The sequence below is a fragment of the Clytia hemisphaerica genome, unplaced genomic scaffold, assembly GCF_902728285.1.
Source record: "Clytia hemisphaerica strain Z4C2 unplaced genomic scaffold, Clytia hemisphaerica genome assembly, whole genome shotgun sequence".
Taxonomy (NCBI): domain Eukaryota; kingdom Metazoa; phylum Cnidaria; class Hydrozoa; order Leptothecata; family Clytiidae; genus Clytia; species Clytia hemisphaerica.
Window position 1 is genome coordinate 1,007,698 of NW_027104020.1, and position 22,208 is coordinate 1,029,905.

General features: G+C 33.6%; 1 protein-coding gene across 1 annotated transcript; it reads left to right on the top strand.

Moving 5' to 3' along the window:
• Positions 1-410: 410 nt before the first annotated feature.
• LOC136811464 (integrator complex subunit 6-like) lies at positions 411-21,796 on the top strand. The gene is made up of 18 exons (XM_067068075.1): positions 411-642; positions 808-888; positions 2,554-2,706; positions 3,129-3,218; positions 5,956-6,139; positions 13,910-14,038; positions 14,805-15,111; positions 15,765-15,957; positions 16,585-16,746; positions 17,016-17,148; positions 17,262-17,356; positions 17,551-17,738; positions 18,166-18,258; positions 18,656-18,713; positions 18,896-19,037; positions 19,314-19,456; positions 19,907-20,666; positions 21,333-21,796. Exons 1-18 carry the CDS (start codon positions 532-534, stop codon positions 21,497-21,499), a joined length of 3,189 nt encoding a protein of 1,062 aa, XP_066924176.1. The 5' UTR covers positions 411-531; the 3' UTR covers positions 21,500-21,796.
• Positions 21,797-22,208: the final 412 nt, after the last annotated feature.

Consider the following 22,208-nt stretch of genomic DNA (forward strand, 5'->3'; position numbering starts at 1 on the left):
TACCCCCCCCGGGGATAGGGCGTTGTTAATTATAGAATTCAGGGGAATGCCCGTCAATATAAAAAGGAGTGAGGCACCCTCCTTCGCTACGCTTTTGCACCTAGCGTTATTGAAATTTAGATGAGATTTGGGTGTTATTTCTATGATTTTTGCAAATAAAATTGCAATTTTGTATCTTGAATTTAGTTTGAAGATAAGGGAGTGTGACGATTTTCGTAGAATAGTCATTTTTATTCAAATTTCTCACACTGAATCTGACTGAATGAAAAGAATAGGGCTTTCCCTGCAACGGATTTTGATTGGATTTCCCCAGAGAAAATTTTAATTGTTCAGATTTTTCGTCCAATTAAATGGAGTGATTTTAGTCACGTGAACTCATTCGAAACGTCGTGGAGTTTATAAGAATTCACAACTCTACTGTCAGTACAGATTCGCCTACCGAAGTGAAAACATGTGTCCGTGTTCCTCCTTCACAAACTTATCGAAATTATCATTGAAAAACCTAATTCCAACACTTATTTCGAGTCTGTCATGGTCCTACTAGTTTTTTTGATTGACACTAGTGCGTCCATGAACCAAAGGACTTGCCTTGGTACTAGCTATTTGGACTTAGCTAAAGGAGCAGTGGAATCTTTTATCAAAGTAAGCACGCTAAAATGATATGCAAGTCTGAAATATCGATAGGAATTGCCGAATAAAATTTTTGTATTTGTCAGGCTCAGTCTTAGAAGCCATGTCATTTTATCATTAATTTGGTCGCTATTTTATCTTTTTTTTATACCAATCGCATCGAAATTTTTTTGTCAGATACGTGCTCGCGATCCTGTCAATGCCAAAGGCGATCGGTATATGCTGGTTACTTACGACGAAAATTCAAAGTCGGTTAAGGTGAGAGCTTTGTAGATTCCCCATGAAACAGTATAATCGTATTAAGTTGCTTCCAAATTTGTTGAATTACTATCAGTGTATTGTTGCTGACAGGTTGCAAAAATCAGGCTGTCAGAGCGCAGCAGCACCATCTCAGCAATATCAACTTTTGCTGCAATATTGATATTATTTAGCTTAGTTTGCGTCAGTTATCACTTTATAAATTGGCTACAAATTTTGGCAAGATTTATTTTGCATTTTTATAAGTTCTTGACATTTTTGCAAAATTAAAACTTATTAGTTCAATGGGATTAATTTTTACAGGATAAAATTTCACGGTTGAGCTCATCTGCAAAATTTTAAGGTTTTGCGGGGACTTATGCAGATGACTCTATCGTGATCCCGTGATTCGCAAAACAGATGCGCGCGCATTATTTTGATGCTCTCCACCATTTCGTCTCTTGAGGTAAACAAGCCCGTTTTTGCCTGCGTTTCCTTAGGGGGAAGTAGCTTTTTTGAGCTCTTCTTTAGCTCTGTCGATTGAAATCCCCTCAAATTTTAGTATGTTCAGGGATCGAATTAACGTACTTTAGACGTACAAACTTTTGCGATTTTTGTGAATTTTGGTCTTTTTCACGAAAGTAAATGTTTTTGAAAATTCTTAACATAGCAATTCGCAAGAGTTTATGCTCGCGAAAAATTCTCCAAATAATCGAAGTCAAAGAGCAATCCTCTTTATCAGATTTAAGGAATATTTTTTACACTTTTCGAAATCTCTCATTTTTATCCAACAATTCGCGAAAGTTTATCTTCGCAAAAAACATTTTTTCCTCAAATTCGCGAAAGTAATTGTCGTAACTTTTGAGATTTTTTTACCTCGCAAGTACTTTAGGCGTACAAACTTTCACGAGCAGAAACTTTCGCGATTTTTGCAAATTTTGGCCCTTTTCGCAAAAGTAAATGTCTTTAAAAATTCTAGAGAGGGCCATTCGCAAAAGTTTATGCTCGCGAAATTTTTTTGACAAAATAGAAAATCTATAAAACTTTAAACTTTGAATAAAATGTAACTTTTATGACACTTTTTAGCCTGCTAAAAGACTAATAAGTCAAAGGACAAATGTTTCAAGCCAATCCAAGAAGTATTTGTCCCTTTAAGCCATTTTTTCATGTGAAAATTCTCAATTTTACGTCTTGATTTGCAAAAGTTTATGCTCGCAAAAAATATTTTTCCCTTAAATTCGCGAAAGTAAATGTTGTGAATTTCGTGATTTTTCGTCCCCGCAAAAGTTTCTGCTCGCGAAAGTTTGTACACCTAAAGTATTGCATTTCACAGTTCCCGATGCATTTTCTTAAATGTATGAAGTAAAAATTCAAAAACTCTGCAAAATCACGATGCAACATATCTTATCTTCTTTGAAAAATGATTAGTTGAAACAAGTATTTTGAATCTTTAAGCAAATACAACTGTTACTTTGCTTATAATTACAAATTATTCTTTAAAGTAGAAAATGCATTGTATATATATTGATAAAAATGTATTGTGAAAGATATATAATTTCAAGGCTGCAGCAGGCTTATTTTTCTGTAGTTTGTGCATAGGTCTTTTTCTTATTATTTTTCACCCACATTAATGTCAAATCACATCAGAAAAACATTCAGAATTATTAAATATTTCTATTGTTATAGGCTGGTTGGAAAGGTGTGAACTTACAAATGTTCATGACAGAGCTGAAAAATCTTGATGGTTTCAACCTTTCAGATGTTGGCAGGGCACTAAAAGAAAGCTTTGATCTTTTAAACATCAACAGACTTCATATGGGTCTTGATAACTATGGAATGGTATGCCTCTCTGATCATACTAGGCAGAAAAATTCTTTTAAAATTTGAAAGTCTTTCTATAATTTATAGTTTTTTTTACTTCAAACTAAAGACATCTTGCTAGTTTAAATGAGGAACTTTTAGAGAAAATCTAGAATAATATTTTTGAAATCTGGGCTTCCTTCTTTGCTGTTTGAAATTATTTTTCTGATAACAGCATCTTTGCTATGTCCATTTCATTTAGTGTCATGTCAATTCTACAATCTTCTCAAATATCTTTCAGCTTGTAGGGGCTGCCTGGCAAGGGTCTAACACAACATCTCTCAATGACACTAGAAGATTGCAATAAACTTAGTTTCAATACCCTTCCATTTGTTCCTGTACTGTGGTCAATTGCTTGACTTCAAAAGTCATATCTAATTATATTATCTTTTTTATTTCAGGGAAGAAATCCATTTTATCTTGAGCCTGCCATAATACTCCTATTAACTGATGGATGTGCTCCTATGGATCCAAATGGTATGATTAAGGAGGTATCAAATGAATCAATTTCTAACCACTAAGGTGGATTAAGCCTTCAGGTCAAATTCTTAAAAAGCAGGGCAGCGTTCATTAGAGACAGAAAAAGCACTTTTCTGCTGTAGGCAGTTTTAATGAATTTTTTCATAATTAACACTAACCAGATGCTAAAAATGCATGAAAAATGGTCTGACTCCACTGAGTGCAATTAAAAAACTTAAATTTTATTGTAACTAGGCAGGCTGGAAACAGTTCTATTTATATTAGGCCAACATCAAAAGTTTCATGTGTTTTCATACAGCACCAATTTTATGCTCAGGGTTAGAGTTGCTAAGGATTTTAATAATTCCTTCTGTTAGACATTCTGATGCCAGATAATACCAAAAATACCTAATTTTGAGGTGCTTGGTTATGCTAATTGTGACCCCATTTTGGAGAATATACTCCTCACTGGTTTTGAAATCGCAGGGGAGCAAATAACACAAGAAAAAAAAGCTCAAAAAAAGGACATTTCTTCAAAATCTGATTGTAAAGCTTATCATATCAAATCTGAAAAAATTTGACCTAGAATGAGATATTTTTGTTTGAAATCTTAAGTTTAAAACATTAAATATTTCTCTTTGAACTGTTACAAATTTTTGGACCTACCCCGGTGGAGGTCCTATAAATTAACCTCTGTTCGTTCGTTCGTTCGTCCGTTCGTCCGTTCGTTACTAGCTTTTCTCGGGATTGGCTCATTAGTTTTTCTTAATTTTTGGCACAAAGATGCAAAATGGTAATGCCCAAAATGTGACGGAGCCCGATTTTCGAAAAAAATTCATTTCCGGCCGAAAATGCCGGAAATATGCCGGAAAAACCGGTTTTTTGGCATTTTCTCGAGATTTCATCATTAGTTTTTTCTGATTTTTTGCACAAAGATGCGTATTAACAATGCCCAAAACTTGGCTGAGTCCGACTTTTGAGAAAAAATCTTTACCGGTTGAAAATGCCGGAAATATACCGGAAATCGCCGTTTTTTTTGCAGATTTTCATCAGACTTTTTTCCTTATATTTCGTTGTTTTTTTTTACACAAAAACATTATTGATAGCAATGTCCACGATCAAGCATGATTCAATTGTCAATAAATCCTGATTTTTGAAGCCGAACTTTCTAAAAATCGCCGGAACAGCCGATTTTCGCCGGAAAAAACGGTATTTCTTGAATTTCTTGAGCTGTACTTTCTATTTTTTCATGAAATTTTGCACACTGATGCAAAATGTCAATACCTAAATTGTGACGAAGCCCGATTTTCGAAAAAAATTCATTTCCGGCCGAAAATGCCGGAAATATACCGGAAAAACTGTTTTTTTGGCATTTTCTCGAGATTTTATCATTAGTTTTTTCTGATTTTTTGCTCAAAGATGCGTATTAACAATGCCCAAAACATGGCCGAGACCGATTTTTGAGAGGTCGAAAATGGTCGAAAATGCCTGAAATATGCCGGAAATCGCCGTTTTTCTAGATTTTCATTGGACTTTTTCCTTATAATTGGTTGTTTTTTCATTCAAATCCTGTTTTTTCATTGAAAAACATTATTAATAGCAATGCCCACCATCAAGCATGTTTCAATTTTCAATAAAATTGATTTTTGAAGCCAGAACTATTTTAAAAGTCGCTGGAACAACCCATTTTCGCCGGAAAGACAGTATTTCTTGAATTTCTCGAGCTGTACTTTATATTTTTTTATGAAATTTTGCACACTGACGCAATATGACAATACCTAAAATGTGACGGAGCCCGATTTTCGAAAAACTTTTTTTTCCGGCCGAAAATGCCGGAAATATGCCGGAAAAACCGGTTTTTTGACATTTTCTCGAATTTTTATTTTTAGTTTTTTCTGATTTTTTGCAGAAAGATGCGTATTCGCAATGCTCAAAACATGGCCGAGTTCGATTTTTGAGAAAATTTTTTTTCCGGTTGAAAATTCCGGAAATCGCCGTTTTTGCAGATTTTCATTGGATTCTTTCCTTATATTTTCTATGTTTTTCACACAAAAACATTATTGATAACAATGCTCACCATCAAGCATGATTCAATTGTCAATAAAACTGATTTTTGCGACCAGAACTTTCTATTTATTTTTTTCCCTACAACCCTTTCCTCTCCCCCTACCATCAATCAATGATGAATTTCTTGCGTTATGCTTTCTGACTGATTTTTTTTTCATTTTTCTCCTTGCATTGCTATCTAACTTTCATCATCAGGTAGGTCCATTCAGCATCTAGCTTGTTTATTTCAATTCTTCCGTAACACATTGTTGTGAGGTTTGGGGGTAAAAGGTCCGAGTAGTCTACACAATAGACAGCTCCAGGCTTTTAGGCCTTACTCTTGGTCTATAGGCACTGCTATAGGGGCCACAAGGGACCCCCCCCCCATCGGGAATCAGCTTTATGATAGGATTAAACATAATAGAAGTTTTTAACAAAAGAAGTTTATCAATGGAGATTTCAAATAAAACAATGTTTAAAATGCAGCTGATTGGCTTAGGTTTCCAAACTCATGATTGTTTCATTAAAAACTCAGTGCACATGCGATGTAAACAGAGAAATTCAATATTCAAAGCAAGAGCAGTGTGCATATCCCAAAGATTAGAAGTTTTACACTTGAAAGAAAGACGTTGAGGCTACAGAATAGTCTCATGTAGGATTAAATTAAAGTTTATATAAACATTCAGAAACATCTTACACATTCCCTTATTTCTCTTCTTTCAGATATCTATCCCAACGCATGACTTACTACCTGGAGCAGAATTAACAAATGAATTATATCGTTGGGATCAAAGACTATTTACACTACAAATGAAGATTCCTGGTTTCGCACAACCACTTAACGATAAACATCTAGCTAACACACCTGAAGATGTACCACTTTCTACACTTTGTGATCTAACTGGAGGTTTGTTTCTTTGGTCAAATATCTAGGGTCAATCGTTTTCGTCTAAGTTACCCCTAACTTCAACTGTTACACAATACATTATGTTTTATTATATGATGGAATATAATGTTTGTCTCTTTAAAACTGTCTTGAAAGGATATGATAGGAAAACCAAACCTGGAATCATTTAATGTTTTGGGCTTTTGAATTACAGTAAACTTTTGTTGGGCTTCGTTGCTCTTCTAAATAAAGGTAAAACTTCACCCCCAGCACGCCTTGTGTTTTTGGCAAAAATGACAGTTTTACGCTTTCCGTCATAACTTTTGATCTACTAAACCGATTCAAAAAAGTAAGCCCATTCTGGAAAGCCCAACTATCCTGCTTTCCAAAAATGTTAAAATATTTTCCTCTATCAATGGTGACACAGTAGTCTTCTGCCTTAGAGTTGAAAAAATTCCAAAACGCAATTTTTCATATTTTTTAAAATTTCAAGTTCAGGTTAAAACAAAAGTGGGGAGAACATTTGCATACCATAATTTTCTGGCTTTTTGTTTCCACCTTTATAACTACAACTGCTAGCCAATCATACCTTTACTAGAAAAGGCAGAATTCATTTTTAGAAAACCTTGGTTTTCGAGAAAATTTTCACGTAAATCAGATGCACGAGGCCCCTTGAGGTAATTTTTGTGGAAAATATCACTAAAAATGACTTTCCTATCATCAACTAGCATGGAAGCAATAGAAATAACATAGTATATACACTTTAAAACTCTTTGCAGCCTTATGATAAGCCTTAACTTGGGTTTCGGTGACGGTCGATGACGGCCGACAAGCCTCCAGTCCTCACCATTGATTACCGTTATACTAAAGAATGAGAGGGCAGAAACTTACCTCAAACACTGACTAAACTACAAACCAGCAATACATAACATTTCCAACCAATAAAACAAACCATTTTCCACTAAATAAACATAAAAAGTTAGTTACAGCAGTCCATGTGCTCTTAATTTCCCAAAGAATATTTTGACTGACTGACTTCCCAGTTTGTTTTGACAGTTAAAATCGAAAGTGGGTGGTTTCAAACTATTGAAAATAGTTTGTTTACATTTTCTCTCCCTCATATAAGACATTTCCCGGGATTTAAAGGCGTCTTAAGGCGGTAGGGCGGCTTTTCTTAAAATCGCACGAAAAAGTATATTTACGGCCTCGGCTATCACTTAAAACGTAAATTTACGACCTCAGCGTGGTAAAGATTAAGACATTTTAAAGAATGCAAAATACTGTATTACTTCAAATAAACACCCCATTCTTTTAAACGCCTCTCCTTTGAGGTAGATTTTTAAAGAAGCCCCCCTCAATAAACACCCCCTTTGAATAAACTCTAGGAGCGATGTTTATTTGAAACAGGTAGCTATAAGGTAGTATAATATTAAAGAAAACTTAGACATTCGTATTATGCTAATGATTGTATTCTTTTAGTATTCAAACTAATTATGGCTCGTTTCTAAATTCCTGAATTGACATATTTTTACTCAAATAATAATGAAAATGCAAATATGGTTCCAATTTAGATTATAAAAGGAGGCCCTCAATTCACCCAATGACAAATTTTTCAAGTTTCCAAAAATCAGAAAAAAAATCAGGAAAAATTGGGGAAACATTTGAAAATTGGGAAAATTGCACATAATCGAAGGGAAAAAGAGAAAAATTCATGTATTCACACAAAAATTCAGCAATCAAAAATGTATTTTTGCGTTCACGCAAGTTTTTTCAATTTTCACACATTCACACAATCAAAAAAGTAAAAGAGCTCTTAAAGTGACCTTGGTTCTAAAATATTCAATAAATGCCCCCTCAAATAAGCGCCCCTCCTAAAAATTTAAAAATTTAATAAACACCCGGGTTTTTATTTGAAGATATATAATTCATTGAACATAGGAAATTTTCGAATTTTTAAAATTTTTTCAGAGAATAGTAAATTTCTTTGAGCTAAGATTATGAAAAATTCTTTAAAAATATTCAATAAAGATAAAAATCATAATTTTAGTACCCAATAGAATTTTTCATATTTTGAGTCTGGATACCGCCTGTTTGATATTTTAGTGCCCAATGGTACCAAAAGAATTTTAAGGATATGCCACCCCTCCCCTGTACAGACTTGTAGTAACTACAGGAAAGGGGTTGTGTCTTGTGGATTTTCACATAGTAACTACTTAAAATAATGTAGTAAAAATTTGAGAAAGAAGTACTTGAAAATTAAAAAAAAAAATTTTAGATATGGTTTTGAATTTTTCTTTCAGGATTTTCTTCAATTTCCAAGTTTTTGAATCCACCCTTACGGAACTTCCACGCGTTTTAAATGCATCGAATTTTTCATTGAAATTTGAGTTTAATTGCAATTTAAATGTAGTGAAATCTGGACCTGGACAAAAATGTTAAACGAATTTAAATCGCATTGCTAGAGTAAAAACTTTGCAAATAAAATGCATTATGGAATAGCATACAGTATGCACTTTAATTGCATTGAAATAACATTTGAAAAAATAGGATATATAATTCATTAGGATGTCATTTAAAATGCATTTAATTTTTTGATACTTCACAATTACAAATACATTTTTAACATGAAAAAGAGAATTGAGGAGAATTATAAATACATTTTTAATGAACGGCGTTAAAATTAAAATGCAATTTAAATAGCGGACAAGATTTCAAATGAATTCAAATTTAAAATGCCTTTTCAATATCCGAAATATTTCTTATAGGAAAGCTTTTTCATAAGAATTGAGAATTTGTAATGCATTATTTTTCTCTTTTCTTTGTAAGAATACCACTACCAATATTTGGGTCCTTATAGGGATTTTATCGGGAATTTTCTGATTATTTTCCGAGGTTTATCGATGCTTTTTAAGGGGTATACATTGTTGAGCTGTATTCCATGGGTTATTGGCTAATATTCACTCAGATTAACTGCGTTTTGAGATACAGGATACAAGTCTAATCGTTTGAGTTACAAATGGACTTTTTTATTTAGTAGAATAAACAGAGGTTAAAGTTAAAATTTACAAAGAAAATTCTAATAAAAGATTAAAAATTAAAAAACTGAAAAATAAGATGGCGTCTTCGTCTTTTGTTTGGTATCGTGATTTTAATCATCCTTCAATTGTGTGTCAGTATTCCGTCGGTATATTATGGTTTTACCTGAAAGTTAGAAAGAAAATAAATATTAATAGATAAATTTTGGAAATAACATTGGAGTTGTTAAATTTAAGCCAAGAAGAGACTCTTCCTTAACATCATTTCTAAACATAGCTCATGGCCTGACGGACATGTGACTGACACAACTGACAACTTGGCTTGTTAAAATAAAAGTTTTAAACATCAATTTTCTCAAATCTTTTGTGTTCTAATTGCTCGTAATTTAATCAAGCTAAACCGCCAATACACAAAACAATTTAGCTAACTAATTTGCTACAATTATCAATGGAGCAGAGCAATTTACGCAAATTATTCGAAAAAAATAAATGTATTTTAAACGTATCTAAGAATTTTAAACGTAAAAAAATTGTCACAAATTTTTACAATATTTTGATTAAGTTTCTTCTGCATTGAAGAATAAATCAAACATCAAAAACGATCTTTTTTTTGTGATAAAAACAAAATTTCTGTCCTTGTTATTGTAAACTAACTCAACTTACAAATCCATGGAAATACTGTGCTAGTCTCGTTTTTAAAAGTAAGACAGAAAATTTGACCCTAGATTTTCATTTTTTTGTCAGACAAAAAACTTATGATTAAAATCAGAAAAAAAGTTGCGCCATTTTTTTTTGAAATATTATGATATGTGATAATAATAACATCAAAAACTTTTGTTCATAGTTTGCGGAAGAATTCATCCTACTTCAGGATCATGTGCTACTTGCAACTAAAAGCTAACATATTCTGTTATCTTGCGCGTAGAGCTTCTAGAATGGCTGCTACGCGCTCGCTTTTCCAAGTATTTTTCGAATATTAAAAGTATTTGTTGTTAGACAAATATTCACTTTTTATCCGATAAAAAACTCATCGAAAGTTTATCTGGTTCAGAGAAAAAAATTTTCGTTATTAATCGTGATGGCGGCTGGGTCACTAAAATTTAAAAATTTTAAATGATTTCCCGACCCGCCCTGCATTGTGCACAAAAAGCTGTATTTGATTTTTTTAAAACTCGTGCACTGGTCGTGCTCTCAAAAAGACAGAACTCCTGAAAAGTACTTTCTGACATCATTTAATTTTGAAACCTACCATAATGAACTGTAATTTTTAACTCATGAAAAATAGCATATTCAATGAAATATAACATTATATATTATTTTCAGATCCATTTCCTGACACCCCTGTCTCAGTGACCCTGTTAAAGTTATTTAGCCAGTGAAGATAAAATGAGCTATGCCAATGGGAGTGGAAAACCGCTTGTTTTTAAATGAGTGGGGATTTCAAATTCTAATGTTTACAGCTCAAAAATCCAGTGAGGATGGCCTCAGTGTCTCAGTGTTTTTTTCCGAGCGGCAATGAGAGCTCTTGTAGCTTTTCAATGGGGATGAAATTTAGTGAAATTTCAGGGTATTTTTATCACCGGGACCATTTTTTGGCGGCTTTTTCCAGTGAGGAGGGGTCCCACCGAGTCTGTTTCTAGGGGCTGTTTCCTCTAGCTTGTGAACAGCTGCGAGAGAGTTAATCAAGGAGGAGATTTAACAAAACATGATAAACATGGATTAAAGATTTAAAATTGATGGCGAAATACTGTTCTGTCATCAGCGTGCCTTATTTTTGACGATTACGATCTTCATTGTAAGGGTGCATTCTTTTGTGGTAAATATGGTTTTAAGATTACAAAAACGCTGGGTCTTTCACTTCACCACGGAAAAGGTTAGCTTGAAATAGAATGTTACACTGAAAGAAAGAACATGGGATTTCAATTAAGTTTCAAGAATTTTGGTAACATTTTATTTGAAAGCTTGCGAAAAATCTCCATTCTGCAATGAATTCAAATAGGTGAAAATGAAAATTTTTGGTAATCCCTGTACCATTAATCATTCTATCTCTAAACCAAATAGACTGGCTATAGTTTTACTTAAAATATATTAGGTTGCATTTAGTCTCGTGACTATTTACTCTGGTATTAATCTTTACAAATTTATCTTTTTACTTATTTTTTCATTTTAAAAAATTAGAAAAAAATGAATTTCAGCAAAAAAAATTAAAACAGCATGGAATGGAAAGTGCATTTTATTAGTAAAACTATTTGAACTGCATTTTATTTTATCAAATTCGTGACCAGGCGAACCCTAAAAATATTTTTGTTTCCGGTCCACCGGGTGACGAAAAAAACACTCACCCGGCCGGCCGCAAAAAATTTTTTTTTGCTAAATTTCGATCCCAAAACTCGATTTTTTAAAGCACTCGTAGAAGTTAAAATGATGGTCTTCTTTACCTTAAATCTGTAGTAACTTGACACCGCTACAGGCTTCGGCATAAGAAAAATTCACGTATGATCATCGCACGCCTAGATTTTGATTTACAGTGGTCTAGGCGTGCGATTATTCAAATACTTAATTTTCATCGTTTATATTTTCAATTGTGTTACAATATCTCTAAGAACTGGCACTCTCTTTCATTTTGAATATTTATCTTCAATTGCTAAAGGCTCCAAACTGTGATTACGAAGTGAACTTTTTTGAGAAAAAAGTAGTGAGAAACATTTCCCCAATTTTTTAAATTCTCACTTTATGAATGTTTCTTTTTATTTTACTCACAAGACAACATGATTCCTTTTATAAAAACAAAGCTGTTTACTTACTGAAAAGTCCCCACTTTGTGCAGGGGGGGGTCGGTAGTAAAATCTCAGACATAATGACGTTTACTACGGTGGTGGTGTGACGAAAAATCGAAAAAAAATTTTACTACCCAGGGTAGTTAAATACTAAAATGGGTGGTATCTATGTGTTAAATGTTGAAAAAATTTTACTACCTGGGTAGTTAAAACTGGTAAAATTAGCAAATTTTAGCTATTTTTTGTAATTCTTTTAATTTTCTGGATGACTTTTCTTAAAAAATCTGAAAATTTTTATAATTTGAAAAAGTTTTCTGTTGGAAAGTTGTTTGCTGCAAACAAAAAATTCTCGAAATTTTTTGTCAATATAAAAAGACTTTAATTCTAAGGGAAAAACATTAATTTTTGCACTACGTGAAAAATGTGTCACAGAAATAATCATTTTTTAGCTTTTTTTGCAAAATCAGTCCGAAAAGCAACCAAAAAATAGGTGGTCTCCATGACAAATTGTCCCAAAAGCTTTTTACTACCAGGGTAGTAAAATACCTCTTCCAAGAGTCTGGGTGGTGGTATGTAAAAATTCGTAAAAATCCTTTTACTACTCATATATGTCTGAGATTTTACTACCGACCCCCCCCTGCTTTGTGAATGTTTCTATTTATTTTACTCACAAATCAGCATGATTCTTCTATAAAAACCAAGTTGTATATGAAAAAAAACATTCTTAAAAGTTGAGTTGCAAGCAAGAATTAACAAAAACAATGCAGGGTTTAGTTTGAGATGAATAAAATTTCATTTCTATAACAATGATCAGGATAAAACCTTCATTCCAAGTGATTTCTAGGTGTGTATTTTACAGTAGAATATAAAATATCACGTGCGATAAATCACACGCCTCAAAGACTGATTCACGAAAGTTTTCCAAACAAACAAACTAACCCGAACCCTAACGATGATGTACGAGAAAAAAAATGCGGCCGGGTGACGACGAAATAAATTTTCACCCGGCCGGTGGACCGGAAACAAAAAACTTTTTCGGATTCGCCCCATATCGAAAAATTTAGTTTCAATACGTTTAAAAATCGAATGGAAAGTGCATTTTATTTGTAAAACTATTTGAACTGCATTTTACTTTATCGAATTCATGACCATATCGAAAAATTTAGTTTCAATGCGTTTAAAAAATCAGACCCCTTTCATAATTTTTCAGCTTGTTTTGATTTTCTCGCTTAGTCTTCTTTTCTGTATGGTCTTTTTTAACAAAATCTGGAATAAAAGAGACAGAATTCGGAGGCAAAGTTGGAGGCATATTGCCTCTATCATCCAAATTTGTAATATATTTTATTTAGGCTAAACAAGGTAATCCAAAACATATGGACATCACATGAAAGGGGTCTCGAATGGAAAGTGCATTTTATTTTTAAAAATATTTGAACTGTATTTTTTTTGTCAATTCATCAGCATATCGAAAAATTTAGTTTGAATGCGTTTATAAAATCGAATAAAAAATGCATTTTATTTTTGAGAGCATCTGAATTGCATTTTATTTTAGTGAATCCGTGGTTCACATCAAAAATATAATTTTACTACGTTTAAAAAATTAATGGAAAATGAATTCAATTGAAACAACATTTGAATTGTATTTTCTTTGCTCAAGTTCAATGTAATCTTTTATTATACATTTATATGTAATTTAAAGTCTAGAATTTAAATACATTTTGATACCCAATGAATTAGAAATTCATCAAAGTTTTGAACCTAGAATTTTATTCTATTTTAATGCATTTTATATTCGTTTTCAATGGAATACGAGCATTTAGTTTCCGTAAGGGCACCCAATCAAACCCTTTTTTTGGCATTAGCTAATTCAATGAAATATTGTCTTGAAAGCTTTAAATTGGAAAAAACTTTCACAAATTGTTATTTTGTCTTTTTGTAAAAATTTGATACTTTCAAAAAAGTTATTATTTGTGTTTTAGGTAAACTCTACAACATTGGAGGGTATAAGCAACTCTTACAATCCATGGAATCGATTGCTCAAAAGATTATCACTCCTGGAGTGGTCTTGAACTTTGCCATGCATGGACCTGATGATATGATTCAAGAAGGTAGAGCTTTTAATGTAAATGTATAATAGCTCTAAGCTAAAAATATGAGTAAACCTTGTCTCTTTCAAATTCAAAAGTTTATATTGACAGTGTTTGTTCCGGTTTTCTCAGAATCTCTATTGGACTGTTCCATTAAAAATCCTTACAAGGGGGTGGACAAACCTTTTCAAGTAAAAAAAAGTCTTCAAAATGCATGGATGCCCCCTGGAAAATGGCAAAATTTGCAAAGAAACCCTTGGAAAAACTCTTTAATTGAACATGAGGGTGGACAAAGCAAAACCAGTTTTTACCCTCTAAAATTTTAGAATAACTTTTTACTCCCTGGAAAAATAAAAAACCACTCCTTTAGACCCCTGGAAATTTTTCTCAGATTACCACCTGGAAATGTTCGCTCATCCCCCCCTCCTGTATATCCATAAAATGGAATGGTCCATTTAAACATTGTACACTTTTTGAAACTGTTTGAAACACACAGTTTGACCTGACATCAATTCTTGCACCCTGTTAATATTTTTGTTAGGAATTTACAGCAGCAAAGTTTTTGTCATCTTGCATTATTAAACCCAACCAGCATTAAAACAATAACATGTTGACGCATAATTAATTGTGTGTGTAAATATTTTCTTGACATTATTTTGAATACTCCATAGTATTCAGCATGACACAGTGATTAAGAAAAATCTATACGATCTAAACAAATGTATGTTGAATGGTGAAAAAGAATGCGGCTATTATATTTTTATTTTTACAATTTAAATATCTGTAGATGTACAAGATCACATGAAATGCGATGAAAACGTTTACCTTGGCATCAATGAGTTGAAAGATGGGAATCATATCAACGGAAAAATCTCACGCACAGGTGTTAGTGATAAGCAACTAACATCTCTGTTTACAGATCAATCAAATTTTTACAACCAACAGCATGGTGGAATGAATGGCTTTGTCAATGGACAAGGAATACTTCCAACACCACCAAGCATCAATAACAAAAACTTCATCAAAAATCCAAATATTATTAATGGAGATATTGAGATGAATCAACCGCTCAAAACTGAGGGCCTTAGTACAAGGTATATTGCAACCCTTTGAATTTCTAAGACAACATCAATCAACCCTTCTGCATCTTCCTATTTTAAGTAGGGGTAGAGTCTTTGGGGGGAGCATCGTAGCCCCCTTAAAATCTCCAGCTTGACATGTGCTATTTTTTATCAGTGGGTTGATGGATTGGTAATTGCAGATGATTTGCAAAATTTTGGCACAGCCAGCTGTCTGGTATGGTCTGGTTTGTATTTTACAGACTAGAATACAAAATTTGGGTAAAATCATCGTTTGACCAATCGGCTCGTTCAACTTGGCTGAAACATTTTCTTGAAGGCTGATTTATTAATAAAAGGAATAGTAACAAGAAAAATTTGGTATCCTTGAAATTTTTACCAGTGATGGCTATTGTGTATTGACCATTTAAGACAGATAGGGTGTGACAGTTCAGTCACTTGCGCAGTTGGCAAATTACTGACACAAGTTGAAATTTCAAAAGTACAGTAATCTATGATTACCCATGTTGCACGAAGGGTTAAGGGAAAAAGTCGTGTTTTATTTGTTAACGGATTATTATTATTATCCATTTAGGCATTTTAGTTTAAACATAAAATAACTGTTCACTAAACCTTTAAAAAGTCAATGGTTGAACTTGGTTTTAAAATTGCATTGTATTAAATTTCAGTGAAAATTTGATTCCTGAAACTCCTATTCGTGGAGGCGAAGAACCTGAAAATGTGTTTTCACCATCATCTGTGGCACAAACAACCGCTTGGCACAACCAACATCGATTGATTTATGTTCGAAAAGGCAAAGGAAGTGTTTGTCATTGGCCCATCCCTGAATCGTTTTGGCCAGACCCAGCTGCAACTCGAATAGTAAGTAAATACATATCAATATTGTTTGCATCACAAAACTCTCTATGATTCAGGAAGATATATACCTTATTGAAACTAATTTTTTGCGGGAATTAATTTTAGCGCTTTTGGCAAAGGCGCGAAAATTTGAACCTGCAAAATACAATTTTTTCCAATTTTATCGAAAAATTTGAAAAATCACTAGGAAAATGAAAAAAAATTTGTTTGGAAAAGGGCAAAACCGTAAAAATTAAAATCCGCGAAATGCAATTTTTCAGATTTTTTTTTCAATCGCGAATATTAGTTCCCACAAAAATTAGTTTCAATAAGGTATTATTTATTTATTATTGTGTTATAATATTATTATTTAGGAAGATTTATGTTGTGTTGAGAATTTAGAGGGAGGAGTAGTATTTTTTTACTAAAGGATGATGATTTCTGAGTTTTGGTTAAGTATGTAAATTGTAATTGTAATATTCAAGGGATGGGTGTTTGTTACAGTGTGTTTGTTCTTTGCATGAGGTAGTTACAGAAACTTCTCCTGTACACAAGAACATTTTCTGTATTAAATTGTAATTTTTTTAACTCAATGGATACATCAACGAAGTAGCTAGTCTGAAATTCATTATTACTATGTTAATTTTTCAGCCTGCACGAAATAGCCACCCAATCGTAAAATTTGTTTGTAAGCCAGTGGACGCAGTGGTTGGGAATTTATCGTACAATTTACCGTTTGATAAGTATGAACTTGAACCTTCACCGCTTACTCAGAATATTCTTGAGAGAAGGATGGCAAACACTGCTTGGCAGGTGAGATTCTGGTTTGATAGGTTATATTTGCTTTCCTACTTTCTTGTAGAGAAACTGCAAATACTTTATAATACTTCTTAAAGTTGGATTTGGACGGAATAGCTTTGGAATTAATTTCTGATACTTAAAATTGACATTTTGATAAAAAATTTAAGGTCTTAAACTACCAGGTTTGGAATTCGAACAATATTCTAGTCTTTTTTTTTATTGTGATTTATTTTGATAACCATCAAATATTTATGAAATGTATTTCTCTTTTATCCACACAGACCTTCATCAGTGGAAGCTCGCCAGACTCCGAAATTGGATACCCATTTGGATATTTGAAAGCATCGACTAATTTTCAAACAGTCAACCTTTTCGTTTTACCCTACAACTATCCTGTTATTTTACCACTTTTAGGTAAGAATTTTTCAAAGTTCATTGTCGAGGTTTTCTTTAGTTTTCTAGAAAGTTTTAGTTACAAGGCTCAAACTCAAATTTGGCAATTATAAACTCTCTTTTTCCATTTCTAGATGACTTATTTCAAGTTCACAAATGTAAACCAAGTGTATCATGGAAGCAATGTTTTCAGGAATACCTTCAAACGGTGCCATCCTACTACTATGATGTAAGCATTATAAAATTTGATTTGAAATTCTTAAAAATCATGACCTACCTGAACTGAAGAAAGAATGAATTAAGTACTTGTGCTGTGATGTCTGTTATGATATGGGATATTTGTCAAGGGAAGATTTGTGTATAATGTATATTAAGTATAACTAATAGGCTCACTTACTAAAAATTACATCATTTGCTTTTCAGCCACTAAGACATGCACTGAACTCAATGAAGGCGCCCACCAACCTCATACCTGATCACATGGCTGGTGCATTGAGTTACAGTGTCAGTACTTACTTGAAGAAACTGAAACACGAGTCAAAAGCAAGAGCTGATCGCTATTTACAACAGAAGAAAGATCAAGATAATGTGCCGCCCGCTGAAATCCCAAGGTTTGTATCGGTTGTGTCAGAAATCAGTTTTAGAGTCATTTTTTTCTCCGTCATCTTTAAGCAATCAGTTTTTAAGCTCAGATTTTCAGTTTACACAGACAAATGGTTGACCTGCTTTTGTTACTTGTGTCCAGGTTGTTCAATAGGTACAGACCCCTCAATTAAATATAATTATCGGTTTGATTCTTGATCTTCGTCTACCAATCATATGAGTAGCTTGTATTGGTAAATTGATCTAAGCTGTGATTGGATATGGTTCGATCCCATAGACTGATGGATTCAATGTTTTACTTAGATAGCCCAGCAACCTCTAGGTCTAATAGTCACCAGATTAGTATACTTACTTTACTTACCGGCTTACTTGAACTGCTCTGTTTTGTAAAATCATTGAAAACATACCTTTTAAATCTGTTTAAATTTCTTTTAGGGTTCCTCAACTAAATGATGGAAAACTACGGGACTTTAAAGAATTACTTATTCACAAGTCTTCATCGAGGAGGAAAGGAAAATCCTCGAAAACGTAAGTTCATGCTACAGCCCTTTCGCAGCGTATGTCACTGTTATGAAAACGGACAGCCTAAGAAATTCTGTGCGAAAATTGGTTGACTCTTTTGTTGACTTCATGTTTCACTTGGTCAGGTTGCATTGAAGCTAAATGTTATGTAAAACGAATCATCAGTATCTGTGACTAAATATTGTGGCAAGAATTCCCTTCCTCCCTAGTATCAATGTTGATGGGTGGAAAGGCCGCTATCATGCTTAGAAAAAGCTCACATCAACACTGATATTAGGGGAAGGGATTTCTCAAGAAATTGCCACATGTTTTGTCACTGATTGTAGATAGAAAAACCTTTCCACACTTGTATCTTATTGTTTTTAATATTTTAACCTGTTTTCAATTTATCTTTATATCAAAGGAATTCTGGCGACTCCAAACCATTCGACAAACGAAAGATCCCGAAAGTGCTAGCACAGGTGTGTGACTTTACTCTAATGACTTTACTCAGTCAATATAGAACCATATGGTCCAATCTACATTTGAAAAATTTCTTGGATGGATATTCACAGGATATAAAGAGATCATCTTTCGTATTTTTTCTGGAAAATTATTCGAATTTTGATACATTCCTTTAATATTGATGTGTTTTGTTTTACAGAAATTGACAATCGAAACGTTTCGGAATCCCTTCGTCATACCGTACGGTGATATTATCGATCACGTCAATCGAATGCGTCTTCAATTCTTTCATATGTCTGCTACATCTTCTGCGACTAGCGATAAAACACTTGCCGATGAAGGTATTGATTGATATGCTTATTCTCCATCTTTCTTCAAAATTGAAAAGGGGTATTTGCTTTTTCCCCAAAAAAAGAATGGCATTGTGTCAATTTGCCGATGTTGTATTAGCAAACGTTTGTAGATTTTTCTGGAGAAAACTTCTCAAGAAAAGGGACAGTTTATTATCCATCCACTCAGTTGCATGGTTTGAAGACTATGTTTCTCAATCAATGGTTAAAATATTAATGTATTCATAAACCTGGCGTATCTCATAGTATTAAAATAACTATTTTCAGAACAACGACACGACGTTGCGATCACGGCAATGGGTAACTTTCAAGACCATCTGCAACAGAATAAGTCTTTACGAGAAGTGGATCCGAGTCAAATTCGTGTTCACACTTTCGGAAATCCCTTTAAACTAAAACAACAAGAACAGGTGAGTAAAAAGAGTCCACTGTCTTAACAGTTACCCAGAGGGAGGGGGCACTCGTATGGTGCAATCAATGAATTATGTTAGATGTCTTCGCCATGTCTTCGTTCAATACAACGGCTTCGGAATATTTGGTGTATTTTGCCATGATTTCTTGTGAAATGGCCTATTTTTGACTTCTTGAATATCGAAGATGTCTGAATATTATAAATTTTGAGGAACAACCAATATCACTGAGGCGAACATCATGAATTCTCGATTTCTCGATTTATTGAATTCCAGAAGGAAAAAGATTTACATAGGGAAGAGTAGTTTTTTCTTCGATTTCAGTATTCATATTCTCTCGTTCGTCTGAAGCTTAGATGGTCTTTTGGATGTAATGTTTTTTCACAACGTAAACAGCACTTAGTCTATTCATTATATTATTGTTTAATATATTATCTTTCTCTACCACAGGCTAATCAAGCCGTCATAGCCGTCGACGAGGCAGACGTCAATGAAAACATGCCACTCGGAGCGAACGCCAATCAACGGAAACGGAGTGGTGATATTATGGCTTCTCTGCAAAAAGGAAAACGAAAACGTAGCGAAACGCCTCCGCCCAGTCGTAAACCGATCGGGCGACCGAACGTACCGCCCCCGAAACCGATCTTGAGTAATAATACGAAAGAGGAAACTGAAAAACTTCTACGGTTGTTACCCGACCATAAGGGTGTTTTAAAAGATGTGACAGGTTCTTTAGATAAGAATTCCCTTGAGAACAGTGACAAAGATAAACATTCGAGTAATGTGACGGTCAGTAAGCAATTGCGTAAATTACAGCAAATACATCGGAATAAGAAGGGCGTGGCTGTAGACCTCACCAATGATAATAACACGGACGATATTGAGCATCTAGATTCTCACTCGCCCATACTTTCAATACTAAGGACCTCTCTGGAAGAATCGGATGAGCGAGACAATGACGAAGTCTCACAAATCAACGAACGTTCTGTTATTTACGACGATGATAATAGTAATGATAGTACAAGCACCACACGAACTACGCCTTCTGTGGCGGCAACGCCCCTCTCCGCCATTCTTTCGCCCTTGCTTATGGAGGACATGTTTCGCAATAAATCGAATGAACAATTGAAAACTATATATCAAGAATTACATACACGTAAAGTCGTACAAATTCGTCAATCAATATGGCAAGCTATAAGAGGACGCAAAAGTAAGTTAGCTTCATTTTATTGGTTATTAGGTCAAAAACTACGCGACCCTTCACCTAGTCTTTTGTGCCAGACTAAGTATTCCCGTATCTAAATTGATTGGCATAGAAAGGCTAACGAACGCTAAACACGAAATAGGCAGAGTATAGAATATGCTTGTCAGTGCTAGCTGAATAACTCTGTATTGGCATGTTTAGCGACCGTATGTCGCAAAAATAGACAACTGTTTTTCAAATCCCATTGTTTTGGGTGAACAGTTTCTATCAACAAAGTAATAACTATTGTAATGTAAGATGAGCCTTCAGTGGTGTGAGAGTTATTGATAAGGATTGAGTAGGTTGTATTGCTCTATCTATCTGCTTTTCCTTTGTTTATTTTCTTAACAAATCTGTTGTCCTACTTATTTACTCGAGCAACAAAAGGGTCTTAGTAAAAAGGCAAAATATGGGATATCAATGGAGGATGTTATATTGTAAGACATTTATATTGATAAAGCTTTGTGTTGTGAGGTACTCTTTGGATTTCCCAATAATAATCTTTTAACAATTTGATGATATGGTGGTGTTTGTTATTTGGGGAAAAAAGGTTTTCAGCTATTGTTTGTTGGGTATTGTTTCCCTGGTTGTCCTCATTCGATAGTCACAAAAATCCATTATGTTTCTTTCTAGAATTTTCAGTGATCGAAGACATGGTCAAGCGCTTAAATGTTTCCATGGAAACCAAGTATTTATTCGTCATGAACTTAATATATGAAGCTGATAGGTTTCAACACGTCGAACTGGAGAATGACTTGAAGACGCTATTACGTGAAATCCAGGCTAATCGAAATGATTGAAATGATACCTTTGTCCTGTCTTTCTCCTTCATACGTCGCGTATGGGGACTGTTGTTTGTTTTACTGGATTGAAATATTTTTTACACGAAAAGCAACGTTTTTGGCTGTTAAATAATAATGTATTTGCATCACGACTGTAGAAATTTATTTTGTATTATTTTTCTCTACGCAACAATGAAAAATCCTTTTAAATAATTTGACTGACATACTCCTACCCCCTTTTTGTATAATGTTGTTAAATTAAAATGTACAGATAGGTGCCACTACAAAAGAATTACAATATTCAATTATATTTAATCATTTTTTATTGAATTTTACCTGAAATTATTTGGCACGCGAGGCTGTTGGGTATTATTTTCTATCATTCAATGGGGATTTAGGAAGTCAGGCTCTTCTTTACCCTAGGTACCTTTTCTATTGGTGTTTTTTCTTTTCTTTTCTCTTGACGTCGAAAACAATATGTTAAATGATTTCTCATTCTAAAGAGTTTGCTATCATAATATTTTCATCAAAGCATTCAAACAAAACTCGTCTTCTCATTGAATTATTCTGAATAGTCCTTTTGGCAGCTTAGCTTTTCTGCTCTTTTTTCTTCTTCAATTTTTTTTTTGAATAGAAAAGAAAGGGTTTGGGTATAAGTAGAGAACAAACACAATAGGTTATAAACTATTCTTTCTTTCTTTGATTCGATTATTAATTTGAATGAAGA

What these genes read in the sequence shown, in the direction of transcription:
- LOC136811464 (XM_067068075.1), top strand. Translation starts at nt 532, where the DNA reads ATGGTCCTACTAGTTTTTTTGATTGACACTAGTGCGTCCATGAACCAA. An exon ending in GTCTTGATAACTATGGAATG is followed by an intron (nt 2,707 to 3,128) that starts GTATGCCTCTCT and finishes TTTTTATTTCAG; the next exon opens with GGAAGAAATCCATTTTATCT. An exon ending in CAAATGGTATGATTAAGGAG is followed by an intron (nt 3,219 to 5,955) that starts GTATCAAATGAA and finishes CTCTTCTTTCAG; the next exon opens with ATATCTATCCCAACGCATGA.